General features: G+C 42.8%; 1 protein-coding gene across 1 annotated transcript; it reads right to left on the minus strand.

Annotated features, from left to right (window-relative positions):
• Nucleotides 1-9,893: 9,893 nt before the first annotated feature.
• LOC147622830 (subtilisin-like protease SBT1.7) lies at nucleotides 9,894-18,581 on the minus strand. The gene is made up of 3 exons (XM_086822470.1): nucleotides 17,229-18,581; nucleotides 11,809-12,296; nucleotides 9,894-11,269 (listed from the first exon to the last, which is right to left on the minus strand). Exons 1-3 carry the CDS (start codon nucleotides 17,878-17,880, stop codon nucleotides 10,055-10,057), a joined length of 2,355 nt encoding a protein of 784 aa, XP_086678596.1. The 5' UTR covers nucleotides 17,881-18,581; the 3' UTR covers nucleotides 9,894-10,054.
• Nucleotides 18,582-18,958: the final 377 nt, after the last annotated feature.

An 18,958-nucleotide genomic window follows, 5' to 3' on the forward strand; every position in this document is an offset into this window, starting at 1 on the left:
ATATCTGCAAGGTACTTCACTTTGCTATCCTGCAAAGATAATGGCACATCTCCAACATGGGCAATTGGATGAGCACTATCATCTCCTGTTTCCACAAAACCTAGTCTTTCAAGATTTTTCATCTCCTTGAACCACTCCCCATGACTTGTCATGTGGTTTGAAGCACCTAAATCAACGTACCATACATCATCTTTATGTGCTGCTTCAACATTTTCAGACATGGCATTAACGACATGCTGCATAACAAACAACCTTTCATTATCCTCATTGTTTCTGCTCGAGGATGCATAGTTGTTTTGCTGCAATTTTCCATTTTGCATGTCAGCCTACTTCTTATAACAATCTGCCTTCACATGTCCACGCTTACCACCACAATAAAAGCATCCACGTGTATCATTATACTGTCTTTGCCAATTTCCACGACCTCTTTAACTCCCCCTGCCTCTGAATTGGCCTCTTCCACCTGCGTGTTGTTGTTGTTGTGAATTCTGGGACTGTTGTTGTTGTCGCTGCTGGCCATAGTTCTGATTACCTGTTTGGCCACCTCCTTGGCCACGTCCACGGCCTCCTCTACCTCATCCTCTTCCTGAACTTGTGTAGAAGGCCTGTTGCTCTGAACTATTTTTGTTTTGTGAAGGCAGTTGGTCTTCACCCAAGCTCTTCTCTTCTATAATCAACATAGACACCAAATCTATGAAATTGGAAATGTTTTTTCGAGTCTGAAATAGACGTCTTGAACGCCTTGTATTGTGGCCCGAGACCACATAGACAGACTTCCACCTTATCATCATCATCTACTGAAACTTCAATAGATGCAAGGGATTCCACAATATCCTTGATCTTTAATGCATAGTCATTCACAGACATACTCTTTTTCTCCATAGTATGAAGTTCATTCTTCAACTGTATCTTTCGTGCCTTGGTATTCGTTTCATAAAGTTTTACCAAGGTGTCCCACGCCTCCTTGGGGGACTTGGCATCCTGTATGTGCCCAATCATGGTGTCCTGTATACTGATAGAGAGCCAATACATAACTTTTCTAGCTCCTTGGTTCCAATCCTTAAACTCTTTCACATCTACAGCAGTCGGATTGATCTCCGGTATCTCCATTGCCTCTTCATGCTGCTCCCCTTCTATGTAGTCCCAGTAACCCTTTCCCATCAGGAAATTTATCAATCTGAACCTCCAAGCATGGAAGTTATTCTTGTCAAGCTTCTCAGCAACAATCTGGTTTATGCCATCATTTAACATCTTGCCAGACACACAAATTTACCAGAAACAGAACTCTGGTTGTCCTACACAAACTATTGTATTTTCTGCTGTACTACACTCAAATGTCACAACCAGTGACCTCAATGTGTATACATACACCCAATGGCAACTGTTGACCTCCTTGCAATATACACAATGTCTACACAACCAATCTATCTTCCTGCAGTTCTTAAAACAAAGTTCTGCATAGAAACGATGACTTACCCGCAGTGCTCGAAATCGCCTGCTTTCTGAAAAATGAAGGTCCTAACGCGCCCGAAACGCGTTTTCGGCCTGAAAAATTATTGTCCAGTAGGATAGTATAGTTGCCCTATAGCTTTACTCCCTCAAAGAAATCTCCTCAACAATCAGAGATCGTTTGTTACTGGTGCCTCCCGTAGAGCTCCCCACGACAAGGGTGTAGTCGCCAACATAAATAGGGAAGAGTAGATGAAGCTCTTACCCTCGTGCTACTTCCTGTGCTTCTCTTGCTTGCAACTCAGCCCTTAGCATGAACCAGGCTCTGATACCATGATGAAAAGATGTAGGGGAGAAGAGAGCTTGAGATCTTGTAAGCACACACACACTCACAAACCTGAAAAGAGAACACACAAGGTGAGAGGCTGAAAATCATCTTCTTCTTCACACAACACTCAACACACCATATACAAAGATAAGAGTACACACCATATGAAAAGATACTCAACCAAATACATACTAGGGTTCTCTATAGTGTGAACCCAACTAAATGAGCTGGCGCTATAACTATGCCAGTCTCTAGAATGGCTGTCACACAGCCTGTCATCCCACTGGCCGCATATCACCCATGATCTCACCAACCATGCTAGTGGTGTAAGTGTGGGACCTATCCCCCCCAGGCGGGTCATCAGTGTCCAACTGCCTCACTAGATGAGCTCGATATCTCAACAAGAACCCCCTAAAATAGCCAAAACTAGTGAAGTTAGTGAAAAGTAAATATGACACCCAATGTCATATTTATGGTTGAATGTCGCATTTCAAAGCTTAATCTAAATCCAGTATAAGTGATTAAAATGTGGTTCTTTTTCAAACATTTTTGGCCCTAATGTGAGGAAAGCACTTTGGGGCATTGTTAGTGGGAGAGGGGTGATCATAATCTTATAGGTATGAGACAAACTTTTAGTTGAATAGAGATGACAAATCATTAGTCATAATTGCATTAGGATTGAGAGATGGTTTTATCCACCACCTTGTATTAGAAAATAGCTCTAAGATTTCTTGGGATGAACTTGATAAATTGTATGTGACTAAGCAAAAAACTCCAAGATAAGTTTAAAGATTTATTTTTTGGCTTGAATGTAAAAGATAGAGGTTCCTATCAAGCATGGCTATATTTTGAAAAGAATGACCATAGATGGGTGATGGATTTAGTCAATTGGTGAGGACTAAAAAAACTTTTAAAACCCCCCACTTAAAATGTGTAGAATTTACATTAGTGGAAGAAGATAAGGAGAGGACTACCATGGCTGCATCAAGCGGGCACTTAAAAGTGTATAAGTCCTTAATAGAAGAAGACAAGAGGATCCGAAAGAGGACTACCATGGTTGCATATCGAATGAGGAGAAATCTTTCATCTCAAAAGGACCAAGGGCCAAAGAAGGATATAAGAGCAAGGTCACATATGGCCAAATATTGTTGACAAGAAGCAGGCCAAGGAGGCCAACATTTGTTCTCAAGAAGGAAGCAACCCAAAAAAAAACTCTTGTAAGAATTGTAAAATTGACATGGCTCTCACCTATATGTGTTGTAACCCTATCCTCCCATGTGTAAAGTGTCAAATCAAAGCTTAATTTGTAGCCCATTGGCGAAGAAGTTGTGGCATACCAAGAGTGTAGATTTAGTGTATACCTATAAGGTGATAGACCCTCAATCACATTCTGGGGGAGTGTTAGAAGCCAAGTGATGAAGCTTACAACCATTTGTGCATGAAGGGGAAGCATGTAGCCTTAGTAGATGGAGAGAAGAATTAGACAAATGATAATTTATGATCCAAAGGTCAAAGTAGCATGTGAAAGGTAGAAAGTGGAGCAACTCATTGAGTGCAAGTGGATGGTACGTGTTAGAAAGTCTTCAATCAACATTTATGAGGGCTGAAATCGTGGAGATGGTGACTAGATATAAGGGAGCTAATTAAGCATGATTATAGAGAAGATATTAAGCTAAACACATGTACTCTTAGCCTATTTGAACAGGCCCAAGCTATTGTGTGATTATTGATCTTCATAACTATATGACAAATGACTAGCTGAGGCAAGTGGGTTCATCTTCATACTCGATGGATTTGAAGGGTCACGGGTCCAAGCTGCCATATAACAGTGTTGATTGTACACATGTTAAATCCGGCTAGTCATAAGGTGGTGTGGTTTTCGTGTAATTTTGTACCACGAATTTGATCTACCACAGATTCAAAGAGAATCGAGTTCAACAGGTCAATGGTGTGGATTTTGGTCACAGTACAGACAATGTCAAGTCTAAAACCGACGGGTTCAAACTGGCATGGGTATGACTTGGTTAAAGGATTCAAGGCACGAGTCTGAAATAGTTGACCCTAAATGAAACAATCCATGGAATCTCCACTTCACCATTTCGCACGAGTGGTGGTTCTCCTTCCTTCTTCAACTTGATTTCTTATAAGCGCCTTTTCTTCTTCTTGTGTTTCCTTTGCAACTAGCTTGGTCAAATCTTTTTTTTTTACCAATAATTTTTTGACCAATAATTATATATATATATATATATATATATATATAAAACAGCAAAAAGTTCATTACATCAAAATAAAGCCCGGTGGGTGTCACCTACTTATCTCTGCATCCCACATCTCTATTCCCTATTGTTTAACAAATTACATAACAGATTCCATTTATCATCCTCATTAACAAAAGAGGATTGCTCTCAGGACACTTTGTCCTCGATCAAATCTTAACAAAGCTCTTTCTTGTCTTAATTCTTAGGCTATTCTTGCTATTGTCCTTGCACTCTCATCAACACCACGAGCTCCACTTTTTCTTGCCTTGATTGTGTCATCTCCTTACATTTAGCATCTATAAATTTAGGCGTGCAAATGGTTCTTGCTAACCATGTAATTGTTGTGAAGTGTTTGAAGCAATAGATGTGTGCATTGGACAATCTCAATCGCCCACTCCATGGTCTTACCCATATTGCACTTATTGTTGCATCCTCTTTGGGCATTCCATAACCCTATGATTTTCATCGAATCCGAAGTACTATATATTTATTTCCTTCATGCATAGTGTTTGTTACATACATTGGGATGTAGTTGTTCCTTTTATCCGACTTGTGTGCTACTGCGACCTGCACAACACTGCCCTCTTAGTATTACATTATTGCCAAGTGGCACATGGCTAGAGTGGAGCTCTTAGACCTGTCACATGGTAGATATGGGATTAGTTATCGCATTGTTGCTCAAGCAGTTGTGCTGCCTTCAGAAGAGAGAGCATGTGGAAGGAGAGAGCATGCAAGTCATGGACCCGCACATGGATTCAACAAAACTCAACATAAATCACCTTGAAATAATATTTCAATTTCCCTATGTACCAACTTGTCAGCTTATATTCGAATATGAGTGACTATATGCCTGAATACACTCATAGTGTGAGACGTGTATATGTGAACACTAACATAAATATGTATGTTTTGTTGGGATGAACACTACTAATATGTATGTGTATATGTGTGTGGGTTCACACATCTCTCTCTCTCTCTCTCTCTCTCTCTCTCTCTCTCACACACACACACACACACACACAATACACATGTATACGCCCTCACACACACACACTCTCTCTCTCTCTCTCTCTCTCTCTCTCTCTCTCTCTCTCTCTCGCGCTAGCGTAGGTATAAACCCTTATGGTGGTCAGATAGTGTACGTGTGTGTGTGTGTGTGTTTTTTTTATGTGTACACACTTGGACGTATATATGTATATACATGTGCATGTGTGTGTTAATTGTATGCATGCGAACTTTGTTAGTGTGCACGTGTATGCGAGTGTGTGCGCCTTTATGTACCCATAGTGTGTACGCACATTTCTATGTGAGTACATCATCAAGTAGTAAAGCCTTAATGAAGGCCTCACGCTCAAACTGTGTGTCAACTCTGTGTACACATCCGTGGGATTTTGTGTGTGTGTGTGTGTGTGTGTGTGTGTGTGTGTGTGTGTGTAAGAGAGTGTGGGTGTGCATCTATGTGCTTGTGTGTGTGAATACACCTGTGTATATACGTGCATGTGTGTATGTATGTGTGTACATGTGTACGCATGCACGAATACTTCTGTGTACGCATGCATGAATACTTCTGTGTGCATGTACGCATGTATATGTGTGTGTGTGCATACATGAATACTTCTGTGTACGCATGCATGAATACTTCTGTGTGCATGTACGCATGTATATGTGTGTGTGCATACATGAATACTTGTGTGTACATGTGCGTGTATGTGTACATGTGTGTGTGTGTGTGTGTGTGTGTGTGTGTGTGTGCACGCTCGAGTGTATGCATACATGTGTATGTATATGTATATATCTATGTGTTGTGCATATGTATGCAAGTGTATGTGTGTGTGTGTGTGTGGGTATGTGTGTATGTGTGTGTGTGTGCATGCATATTCATATATGTGTGGATTCTATGTGCCTGTGCAAGTGTGTGTGATTGTACGTTTGTCGATTATGTATGTTTATGTATGTGCACACACATGGAAGTATATGTGTGTCTATGTGTGCATGTGTGTCAAGTGTGTCCATGCTAACTCTATGTACGCATGTGCATGTGCAAATGTGTGTAGCTTTATTTATCGATAGTATGTATGCACACATGTCTATGTGAGTACACCTTTATATATTAAAGCCTTAATGAAGATGGCTTTCATGTTACCCTCACACTAATACTGTGTGTATCACCTCTATGTGTGCACGTGTATGATTTTGTGTGTCGATAAAATCGCATGTGTGTGTGTAGCAGTATGTTTGTGCTTGTGTGTGCGTGTGCTATTATGTGTATACTTGGGTATGCATCTCTATGTTCGCGTATGCACGAGAGTGTATGTGTGCCTGTGTGTGTGGATATATACACGTGTGTATATACCACATGTCTATGTATGCACACATGATTGCGTGTGTTGACAAAATCGCATGTGTATGTAGCACTATGTTTGTGAGTACATCTTTGCCGATAGTATGTATGCACACATGTCTATGTGAGTACACCTTTATATATTAAAGCCTTAATGAATATGGCTCTCATGTTACCCTCACACTGTTACTGTGTGTATCAACTCTATGTGTGCACGTGTATGATTGTGTGTGTCGACAAAATCGCATGTTTGTGCCTATGTGTGCATGTGCTATTATGTGTATACTTGTGTATGTGTCTCTATGTTCGCGTACGCAAGAGAGTGTGTGTGTGGATATATACATGTGTGTATATACATGCCTATGTGTGTGGATATATGTCTGCATGTGTGTCTGTGAATACATACACGTGTGTATATACGTGCATGTGTGTACGTGTGTGCACGTGCATGTACGCTTTTGTGTGCTCCCATGTGCATGCATGCGCATATGTAGGTGTATGTATATGCATGTGCATGTGTGTGATTGGGTGTGTGTCGATTTTTTATACATGTATAAGAGTGTGTATATGTGCACCTATATGTAGACACTCTGTGTGCTTTGTGTCTGATGGTACTAGCCCATTGTCTCACAGCTGTTGAGACAATGTTGAGTTATTGTATATCTGAAGGCAGACAATGTGTTTGGGATACATAATTTTTGCTTTGATGTTTTTGTTGTGTTGAGAGTGCTATTTTAATTAAGTTTAAGGAGATGAAACATCTGTGAGTGCCAGTTTGATGACTGTGTAATAGTTTCTAAGTCGGAATCACAAACAGGAGAGGCCACAATGTCCGTTCTATGTCAGCTAAACATCAGAACTGTTAGCTGAGGGTGTGGGAACCTTTCTATGATTTGTTTGAGTTGGTGTGAAGTGTTTGGAAGCTAAGTCTGAAAGATTGGGGCAATCAGCATGATGGAGTATTCTATTTTTAAACAATGATGATACAGAGAAAAAGAGATACATTTTTATCATGTAAGTGACCTCTTTACACTAAAATTTGAATTTGAAATAGGAATAAAGCTGGTCTTTCACTCTTCAACTCTTATTTCTTACACATGGTAAAATGAGATGGCCACAAAGTGACACGTGAGTGAAAGCTATGGAAAGAGCAAAATAGTGAGTGCAAGATGTGCTTGCTTATTATATTCACAAATAGATGCACCTTGATGGGGTGTTCTATTTTTAAACATTGATGAGAGAGAAAGAGTCACGTCTTCATCATAGTGCCTCCTCTTTAACACTAAAATTTGACTTTAAAATGGAAATAAAGCTTGTCTTTCACTCTTTTGACTCTCTCTTCTTACATCTTACACATGGTAAAATGAGATGGCCACATAGTAACACAGGTGAATGTTGTGGCAAGGGCAAAACAATGAGTAATAACGGAGGATATCTGTTAAATAAACTTCATCATTGGCCCTTGGCAAAGGCCTTACTATGGAGTTGTAAAATGTCTCATGCAATTCTAAGTATTGCGGTTTCCAATCCAATTGCATAATTTGGCATCATGGTGCTCGAAAAAATTAGACCGTGACCACACAAAAAAAGGACCCTCTCTCAAGTGGGGCAAGTTGGCTAGTGCTAGGACCCTTATAAAGGCCATGATCCACCCGAGTTCAAGTCCCACCATTGGTCGTATATACCCTAGTGTTACATTCTACCGACGTTAATACCTCTCTCTCTCTCTCTCTCTCTCTCTCTCCTCAAAAAACTACTATCCCTCGTCTCTCCAACAATCCTTGTATGTCTTTGATTACTTTGTGAGAGTCAATGATAGCAAGGAGGCAAGAGTAATTTTCTTTTGTGTGCTCTGTATACTGTATACTGAAAGGATGTGGAGAGAGAACAAGAAATGCAACCTCTTTTTTTTTTACATTAAAGCTTTAGAAAACACTATTTTTAACTCCTTGATTTTATCAAGAGATTGTAGGGAGAGAGAGAGAACAAAATATATATATACAACCTCATTTTTAAAGCTTTAAAAAATACTATTTATAACCCCTTGATTTATCATTTTGTCAAAGTGTAACCAAGACAATGTTAACACTTAAATCAAGCAAAGCCTCATCTCTATCTCTATATTATCTTAAGAAAGAGTTTCACAAAGCTACCACATGGCAAGAATTTAGAGGTTCGGGCAAGGGAGGATGAGGTTTGAGGAGGTTTGGGTAGCATTTGATTTTGGAAGCCTCAAAAGATGTGCGAAGCACAAGTTCCCAACTAGTATTATCTTAAGAGTTTCACAAAGCTACCACATGCTAAGAATTTGGAGGTTCGAGAAGGGGAGGAGGTTTGGATAGAATTTAATTTTGGAAGCCTCAAAGACCTCAGAAGCATGGATTCCCAACTAGTTTTTATTAAGGAGAGTATTTGTATTCACAACTTTTTTTTGTAGGTGTATATTTTATAACTTTTTTTTACAACCTTAGTACATGCCTCCTCCCAAGTCACTGACCCTTCCCACTCCACCTTCTCAGCTTCCTCCCGCCAGTCGTGCACTACACTAATAACCTTCTGTGCACTATACTTATAACCTCAAGAACGATGTGCAGAGAGACCTTGCAAATATACATGAGAGACGGGTCCCTAGACAGAGAGAGCAAAAGTCTTGTAACGAGAAAAGGACTCGGTTCATCACAAAGCAACACACAGGTTCATTTGAGGCTTGCATCCAAAGTAATAGCCGAAGCCTAGCATAAGCAAGGAGGGAGGGCTACTACGAGTGTATGCCTTGATGCACAGGCAAGGATTGCCAACAAAGGAGAGGACAAGGGACTTAAGGGGAACACGGGTTGAGAGAGAGAGAGAGAGAGAGAGAGAGAGCCATTCCATCTCTACATAAAGACCACTAGGGCAGGGAAAGAGCACATCATGGGAGAGAAACCAAGTGTGCCTGTAGGAGAGAGCCAGGAAGCAAATTGAGAAAGAGAGAGAGAGAGAGAGAGAGAGCGCAAATTAGGGGACTCTCCCCCATCAATCTCAATATATAAATTCGCGATTTATATATTGAGATGGAAGGTTTCACCCCTTAGATCTGTGCCCCGTGCTAAAGAAGAAGAGAATGATGCCGAGGTTTGAACCCTGCAAATATGTTATCACTCAGGCTAGACCGCCTTTAGACAACTGCACTGATCCTGAACAAAAGTAGCCACAAAAAGTTATCATGATTGGGAACACACAAATTCACCTGCTCCAATGTACACCCGACATAGCCCTACATGAATCAACAACATATGCTCCAGACTAACAGCATACTTGAGAGAGTGCAAGACAAGTATTTACAATTCACCTGCTAAACATGAAAACCCGAGATACCCCTACTTGATCAATAACATATGCTCTAGACATACTTGAGAGAGTGCAAGAGTGCAAGAGTGCAAGACAAGTAAAACATTTGTCTGCTATAAATATGCTGATGTGCCAAGGGAGACCAATGGAATCATAGAACAGCTGCGTTCTGTTGTGGTCGGCAACATTGGAAACATGTATAGGTAACTTATGTCATTCCAAATATGAGAGGGATGTACATACACAGAAGTCCTCGTCAACTGTGTTGTGAGTTTGAGGCAGATTGAGTATTTTTGGATTCATGCATGCACACAACAAGAGAGAAACGTGCGATGAAGTGTGACAGAATTAGAACGACATAGTGGTTTTCCAAGTAAACACAATTGGGCTGTGCACATTGTATGTGTTGTCTGACCAGAGCAGGTTACCAAAGGTTGAATCACTCTCCCCGGGACTGAGGTTTTTGGAACCTGCTTCACAAGTAACTGTGTAGCTCTTTCTCTCATTTAATTTTTTAAAAGAAAGAGTCGTAGGTTCGACCTTCATAGCCACTCCAGGGGGTGGGTTGGCACTTAGAGTATATACTGAATCGGCCATGCCCACATTGGTGACAGTCCTGGTGATGGTGGAGACATACGTGGAAGAATTTCCATCTTCATTGTAGACAAAGGACAGAGAAGGATAGTTGAGATTTTCAGGGCTGACGCTTACATTGGAGCAATTGTATTGCCCCTTGGTAAAAGTCATCAGCCAGTTGCTAGGGTAATTGAGGCCACAAAGAAAATCCACGTAGTCTTGTACACCAAGATCATAAACTAGGCCAGGATTGAGTGCTCGAACTGGATTTACATGTCCTGCACCAAAGGAGAAGGGTGTGGACATGTTGGAGTCAGAACCATCCATCAGGAAGTTCCCCGTATTGTCAATGTTGAAGGCAGTTGTCATGAGTGCAGATTTGATTGCTGCAGGGCTCCAATCAGGGTGTGCACCCTTAAGGAGGGCGGCAAGGCCACTGACATGTGGGCAGGACATGGACGTGCCAGACATAATGTTGAAGTCAACAATGCGGTCATCACCTGGCAGTTCAGTGGGGCCCACTTTGTTGGTCCAGGCGGCCAGAATGTTCACTCCTGGGGCTGTGACATCAGGCTTGAGTATCTCTGGATTTGCAGGATTTGGACCACGGGAAGAGAATGCAGCCATGACAGGTGCAGGCCTGACACCAAGGACAGTGCCAGCGAAGATGATGCTTGCAGTGGGATTCTGGGATTGGGCAATGTAGTCCTTGATGGCAAGGCCAGCTTCATAGCCAACAAGAGCAGCTGGTAAGACATGACTATCAGCAATCAGCTCCTCACCATTCACCTGTGCATTGGCAAGAATCATGCCTGCACCTCCTGCTTGCTTGACCACCATGCCCTTGGATGCACGGGCACTGATGCCCCGGTCACATACCACAATCTTCCCTTCCACATCTGCTGGATTCAGTGACCCTGCCATACACAAGTTGGCACTCCCATTGCTACCTGGCAAGCCTGCATTGCCTGCATAGATCAATGGTATCTGCAAGCAACATGGCAATTGTTGTCAGTTCACAACCCAAGCATTCAAACAGAAGCTTCAACAACCAGAAGTGGGGTCCACAATGAAAACTTTCTTGCTGGCTTACACAATTTGAGTGCTTCAAAAAGTAAAGTATTTGCGACTATCATACAAACGAGTAGCGTGACTTTTTGATGTATAGATAAAACATGTGTTCAAAATCCCCTTGCTCTCAGAAAATTGCAAAATCCCAACAGGACACACCACAAACAAGGGCTTAAAGGAGCACTTACCAGGCTGCCCGGTGGAGTCTAGGTCTTTCTGAAGAGAATTACTACTCCTATACAAGAGTCGCTATCTAAAGGCCGGCATGGCTCTGCATGGAGGTCAAGTAGCTTCGCATGGACAAGCATGGAGCTTTATGTATGTGACAAAAACTAGGAGAGCTTTCAGCATGCATGCAAGATATAAACAAAACAAGGCTTTGTTTTCAATCCTTAGAGTTCAATACAGCATCACTTGGTTTAAGAATCGGCGCGGGAGAAGACAAAGGGATGCACCTGTCGATGGCCGAGCTCGTGGCCGTCGTAGAGAGACACCCCTCTGTATGATGCATGATTGGGGAACTTCACGGTAGCTGGGAAGTCGCGGTCGAGCGTGCTGGCAGCCACGGTGAGAACCCATGGAGACACATTCGTGATGGACTGCGGGGAGGGGCCTCCGTTTCCGGCCGAGGTAGATACGAGGATGCCCTTCTCCATGGCTCCGAAGCTGCCGATAGCGACGGGGTCCATGAAGTACGGCAGCACTCCGCCGCCAATGGAAAGAGAAATGATGTCGACGCCGTCCAGGACGGCTTGCTCGAATGCGGCCAGTAGGTCGGAGTTGAAGCACCCCCCCTTCCAGCAAACCTTGTAGACGGCGATTCGAGCGCGGTAGGCCATCCCACGTGCGGTGCCCGACGCGGAGCCCAGGAGGCTTGCATGGCGCACGTAGTTTCCGGCAGCCGTAGAGGCAGTGTGGGTGCCGTGGCCCTCGCTGTCGCGGGCTGTTGGAAGTGACGAAGGAGACGAGATACAAGACCATGGATGAGACGAGAGATGCACACGATGAAGATCCCCAAAAGTGTGTGGAATACACACAATAGATGAGTATATATAGAGGAGATCGTGGGACTATATATAGAGACATTCTATATATAGCCAACACCCCCGCTCAAAGAAGGGTCTCTAACTGTGGATGAAAAAACCCTTGGGGGCTCAAGGGAAAAACCCACAGCTCTATATACACCTACCGCTATATTAAATTATTTTATAGTTACAAAGTATTATTCAAAGGAGCTACATCACTCCCATATATACAATAGCCATGAAAGCTGCAAAGGAGCTACATCACTCCTATATATACAATATCCATGAAGGAGCTACATCACTCCCATATATACAATAGCCATGAAGGAGCTACATCACTCCCATATATACTTCATCACTCTTATGTGTACAATAGCCATGAAGGCTTTGAAGGTCATCCATCTTCATGTTGTCTTGATCCATTCAGGTAGGTTGGGTGCAAGTCTATATCTTCGTGACGATGCCAAATAATATTTTTGTAGTCTCTTCTCTAAATTGAAGCTCAACAATATCCAAATACAATCCTGATCCGTAAACCCTGTAATATGGAAGAAGTCTCCATAACAAATTGAAAACCATAATTTTGTTATAGAAATATGAGATGTACACGAAAAGATGTACATAAAGAAATAGACATAAAGGTATCTATTATATGGTTGCTTAGGAATATAGTCCATCCGCAAGGACATGCATGGCAATGTCAACTTGTGGAAGATCATCCAATCAATGGCAAATGAACTAGATTTGGTAAGAGAATCTGGTTACTTGGAGAAGTTGACTTGGAAGATTGACCTGTCAATAAACACTAAAATAGAAAATGACACTAGTTAGTAAGGATATCATGGAAAGCTAGAATCATATCTTTGCCATGGGAAAAATCTATGACATAAGATCAAACCTCCAATATTATGAGTCAAGATAATGAGACAACTATAACTTGGATCAAACCTCCAAGATGACATGATATGAAAGTAAACCTCATAAGATGACAGGACGAGAAATCAAACCTCTGACATGGAACAACAATTAGGATGTAGACACCTCTGACAGGATGAAAAAGCAAACCTCTGACATGACGTACTTGAAAGTAAACCTCATAAGATGATAGGCCGAGAAATCAAACGTGTGACATTCACAATCAAGATAGTAAACCTCATAAGATGACGGAACAAGAAATCAAACCTTTGACATCCGTAGGCAGTATGTAGCCAGGATGACATGATGTGAACATAAACCTCATAAGCTGATAGGACGAGAAATCAAACCTCTCGGGAAATATGCTCGACGGAATTTCTTGTTAGTTGCCATAGATTGAATTCCAAGACTTGACCACCATTATAGCCATTTAGACCTGCATGGTTGCATTGTCAACCACAAAAGACATTGATAGACTTAAATAAACCTAGTCAATCTGATGAGCCAAAGCCAAGGCACAGTGCATCCAATGACCATGGCATCATGGTAACAATCCATGGAAACGTAGTCAACCATCATTCACGAAACATGTAGCTTGGAATGACCAACATCAACATTTGGAATGACCAACATCAACAAAACATATAACCATCATCATGGAACAACGATCCATGGAAACATAGTCAACCATCATCGATGAAACATGTAACCATCATCACGGAACAACACCATGGCATCATGGATTGTAGTGAGTGAATTACATCAATGCAATGAACACATATACATATATCGATAAAAAGTGTAACCATCACCACCATGGCATCATACCAAGATACCAAAATTACAAACTCACCAAACCTGTCCGAATCACCGAGGCTTGCATGCTTAAAATAATAATTGTCAAGTCCGTGAGACTAGTTGTAATGTAACAAGCAAAGGTAGAACACATGGCACCTTTAACTAGTAGTAACAGCATGCTAAGTATCAATAAAGTCTTCTTTACGCACAAGACGAACTTCCTCGAAGCCATAGAAAGAACAAATACACAACTTCCTTGTGAGAACAATCAAACGAGAGATCAACATCACCGCCGAGATAAAAGGATAATGAGATCATCACCGAGATGACCATGAGCAAGTAACTATAACGATTTTGAAGTCATAAGATAAAACAATCAGATCATCACCGAGATGACCATGAGCAAGTATCTATAACGATTCCTAAGTCATGAGTTAAAACGATCAGATCATCACCGAGATGACCATGAGAAAGTAACTGTAACGATTCTGAAGTCATAAGATTTAAAATGATCAGATCATCACCGAGATGACCATGAGAAAGTAACTGTAATGATTTAGAAGTCATAAGATAAAACAATCAAATCATCACCGAGGCAGGATGAACAAAATCCATATACATATCATCAGCAGTCGATCAAAAAGAAAGGCATAATTACCATCATGTGGTAATACCTTGGATTGTCAATAAATACATTATGAACGTCCAAGCTTAATCATGTGATTCCTGTAGCTAGCACAGACCATGTCATAAGTCACGATCAATGTAAGGCAAGGCCATCGAAGTCCCTGACCATAATCATCGCCCCGGCCAAGTCCACGACGTAGAGTGAGAGACGGCGATGGAAGAGAAGATGAACGAGCAGGCGGCGGGGCAACGAGCACACTCCCAACAAAGGGATGCAAGGGCGCACCAAACACCCACGCACTACGGGTCCGGCGGAAAAGATGCATGGAAGGATAAGTTTTACAATATCACCATGTCGCGGCCAACTCGAGAGGCGGTGCGGTATCGGGAGAGCCACACCGAGAATGAAACGTGGCAGTGAATGCTTGACAACAACCACATCGACACAGAAGAGTTCCACAATGCAATTCGGACTCTGCAGTCTAGTCAACCATATGCTCATGCATACCACAAGTGCTCAACAATCAGGGTACAACCAATAGCAATCATGAATACAATTTCCACTATCGGACCTCAGCCGATCACAAACAAATGAGCCTGCAACCCATCAGCATATCATAACCATACGGGTCTCTACCCACAACCACAATATCAATTATATATACCCTTATGCATGCCAATCAAGAATACAATTCTGGGCAAAATTTTTTTAAGTGCCAAACTGCCTGCCAGTTTTGACGGCCACTTTCAGAGAGCCATAACTCTCAAACTAGAAGAAATCTTAAAAAACTCAAAACTACAAAGTTGTAGAGGGAAACAAAATGAACAACTTTGTCTCTTTGGAGCCCCTGCAAAAAAGTAGTGGAGGACCTCCAAAATCCACCCCCAAAATGGCGAAAAATCAGATTTCCCTGCAAAACTGCCAAAACCGCTCTCTGCCGGTTTTTGCGGAGAATTTTTGAGCATGAAGATGACCAAACCAGAAAATTTGCATCACACAAGAGTTGTAGAGCTTATTCAGGGCTACATTTTGATATAAAAATATTTGAAATCCAACATGCCTACAGAAAGTTATGCCCTCTGCAATACAGCCCCCTGAGCCTGCCGAAAAAACACTTCTCACTGCTTTTCTTCTCATATGCCACAGATGATGATGTAGATAGGTAAGAGGAGTATGGATATGTATTAAAAACATCATACGAGAGTAGAAGAAGAATCCATCGGTTGTCCTGGCTGCGACAGGGTAACTCTTTCCAGCTCCGGGTTACTGGATTGCAGACAATGAAACCAACAGATTTCCATGTCTTTTGCGGCTCCGGCCATAAGCATAGCAAGCCTCCACTTGCTATGCCCCAACACCATCTTCCTGGCTGCAGCTTTGACGCCATCTACAGCTATCGTTACAGGTTCAACACGATGTCCTGGCTGCTTTGATTCAGTGCTCGTTACAGACTACCAATTGACATGCCAAAAGCAACCCAGCTATGGTCTGTTTCAAATGTTTGATGATGTCATATTCCTTGCAAAAGGTGGGCGAACAATTTATCTAGGCCCGGTGAGGACTACTTCGCTAATTTGGGCATCCTTAGATGATGCTTGAGGCACTTTGAAAAGTCCGCCAGCCATAATATTACTGCATACAGACTTGTGTGCTAAATACTGGTGCTATATATAGCGTGCTATTTTTGGCTGGCAAAGCAACTTTAGGCCGACAAAATAGGCTGCTAAAAGTACGCTACAGAGACCAGAATTACATGTAGAAAAAGCACACCCATGAAAGCACGAGCTTCTGTGTGTGCCCTGGAAAGTGTGCGCCTATGAAAGCAGAATCTACTACTAATATCCTCTATAGCCGACTCTGAAACGATTGAATGAAAGCAGAATCTACTACTAATATCCTCTATAGCCGACTCTGAAACGATTGAAACCAGGGGCACTCTCTATAGCTTTTATTCATAACCAAAATCTCTCTCAACTCTCTCTCATCTGCTCTATTATATCCTTCAAAGCAACCAACTATTGCGCTTTTTACTTGCATATCGTGTAATCGATTGTATTAAGGCTACTACCTGATCAAACCACCTCGCTTTTCTAATTTATAAAACAAAATCTAAAATCTCCTCGAGTGAAACTTTCAATCAAGCAACACTCTCTGGTTTAGAAAACAAAACACAGCTTAAAGCATATGGGAAAGTAGCACTTAGCTTGATGACGTAAAATCTCAGAAGAATAACGATGATACTTGATGTGATAAACTTTGAGAAGCGAATATCTTCCTTGAAAGGAGCACTTAGTTTCATGAAGTAGAATCGGATTAGAATAACGGTAAGCTCGACAAGCTCTGATACCATGTTGGAAGTGACGAAGGAGACGAGATACAAGACCATGGATGAGACGAGAGATGCACACGATGAAGATCCCCAAAAGTGTGTGGAATACACACAATAGATGAGTATATATAGAGGAGATCGTGGGACTATATATAGAGACATTCTATATATAGCCAACACGGGCGGACTTGTACTCCGTCGTCTCGTTGATGGACCCGACGGCCGCTTCGTAGCCCTTGTAGAAGGAGCGCGCCCCAATGAGCTTCTTGTTGCAGAGGGAGGGGTCGAAGTCAGTCCCGGCCTCGCACTGCCCTTTCCAGCGCGACGGCACCGGCCCGAGCGAGGTGTCGGCAAAGCTTTTCTTCTCCGGCCATATACCGGAGTCCATGACACCGATGATGACATCGTCGCCGAAATCGGAAGCCAGCCACAGCCCATTGGAGGTGTTGAGGCCCATGAACTGGGGCGTCCGCGTGGTGTGAAGCTGCGCCACGTTGTCATCCATGACGGCAAGCACTCCGTCCATCTTCTCCATAGCTTTGGCTTGATCTTCGGTAAGCTTGGCTGCAAAACCATGGAAGACGGTCCCGTAAGCGTATATGGGGCCATCTTGCTCTGCATCAAAGTCCTCCAGCTGAAGGCCTTTGGCGGAGGCGAGAGCGGAGCTATACCACTCTCCGTCAGCAGCGAAGGTCGACGGCCGCTGCGATTTAGACACGTGAACAATGTAAGTGGAGGTTCCGGCAGCGGCGCCGGCGGTGGCGCCGCGTGAAGCGAGCTGCGAGCTCACCAGAACGACAATTACAAAAATGGAAGCTAAGGAAGTCCCCATTGTATCAACTATCTTTACCCCGTCTTCAATGAAAGAGGATTATGCAAGTGCTAGAAACCGGGGAAGGGACCTGCCCGCTGCCGGTGGTGGAAAGGGGAGGAGAATCGATGAGCTTGCAAAATACTTGCTGGCAAAGCGAGTTTTATATTGGAGAAAGCTCTGACAAAAGCAGGCGCAGGAAGGGCTCCCGTGCTCACACAGCAAAATCCTCTCCTTTCTCTAACTAGGTCAAAAACGTCGGAGGACAGAGCAGAGCTAGCCTAGAGAGTCGAGACAACGGAGTGCGGGGCCCTGCGGCGGAGGGATGCTTAGCTTTTGCATTTGGAAATCGGGAGCCCAAAGCAGATGGAGACTTGGCCCCTGACAAAGCTCTGTTTTGCTCACCGCCCTTCACGTTCTCCGGAGCAGGCTTGATGGTTGCGGCAACTTTTTCCGTGCTTTGTCCGCTACTACCACAGTCCACTTAGTCACTTGTTTGGGGTTTGGGACCTGGATTGAATGCGCAGTGCTCTCTTTAATTGCATTCAAAGCTGTGATCATTGTGAACGATCCCAACAATCATCAGCCTTCCCGCGCATGCAGCAATAAAGGTTTGTGGCAAATTTTTTAAAAGAAATCCTATGTACATGCCTGCACCGTGCAGGGCCTTCGCGTCTCCCACTGGCCTCTTTTGCTCCCAAGTGAAGCAAGGTGTGGGTGCTTTAAAAATCTTCTTGTGTGGCCAACGCCGAAAGTATGTTGTAGACTACTAGTAGCGCTACAGTAGATACAAGCGAAGCATGAATCCGGATTGACAAGTGGACGTGAGCATGAGGTGCGAAGATGCCTCCCGCATACACACGCTACAGCAAGGTCACGTGGCCAACGGAACGCAGCAGTGTACAATCTCACCCCCAGCCAAGCCACTAGACCCACCAACCATGGTTATTCAGTGTCTTAACAAAGGTCTCCCATCACCTCCAACGACCAAATGATATCCTTCATAAACTCAACAAATGTTCATGTTAATGTAGACTAGGTACGAATATTGGGTCAAAGCTTAAGAGGAAAAACGCAATATGATATTTAAAAAGGAGCT

Source organism: Cibotium barometz, chromosome 28 (genome assembly GCF_041138505.1).
Source record: "Cibotium barometz isolate CiBa-2024 chromosome 28, ASM4113850v1, whole genome shotgun sequence".
Lineage (NCBI taxonomy): Eukaryota > Viridiplantae > Streptophyta > Polypodiopsida > Cyatheales > Cibotiaceae > Cibotium > Cibotium barometz.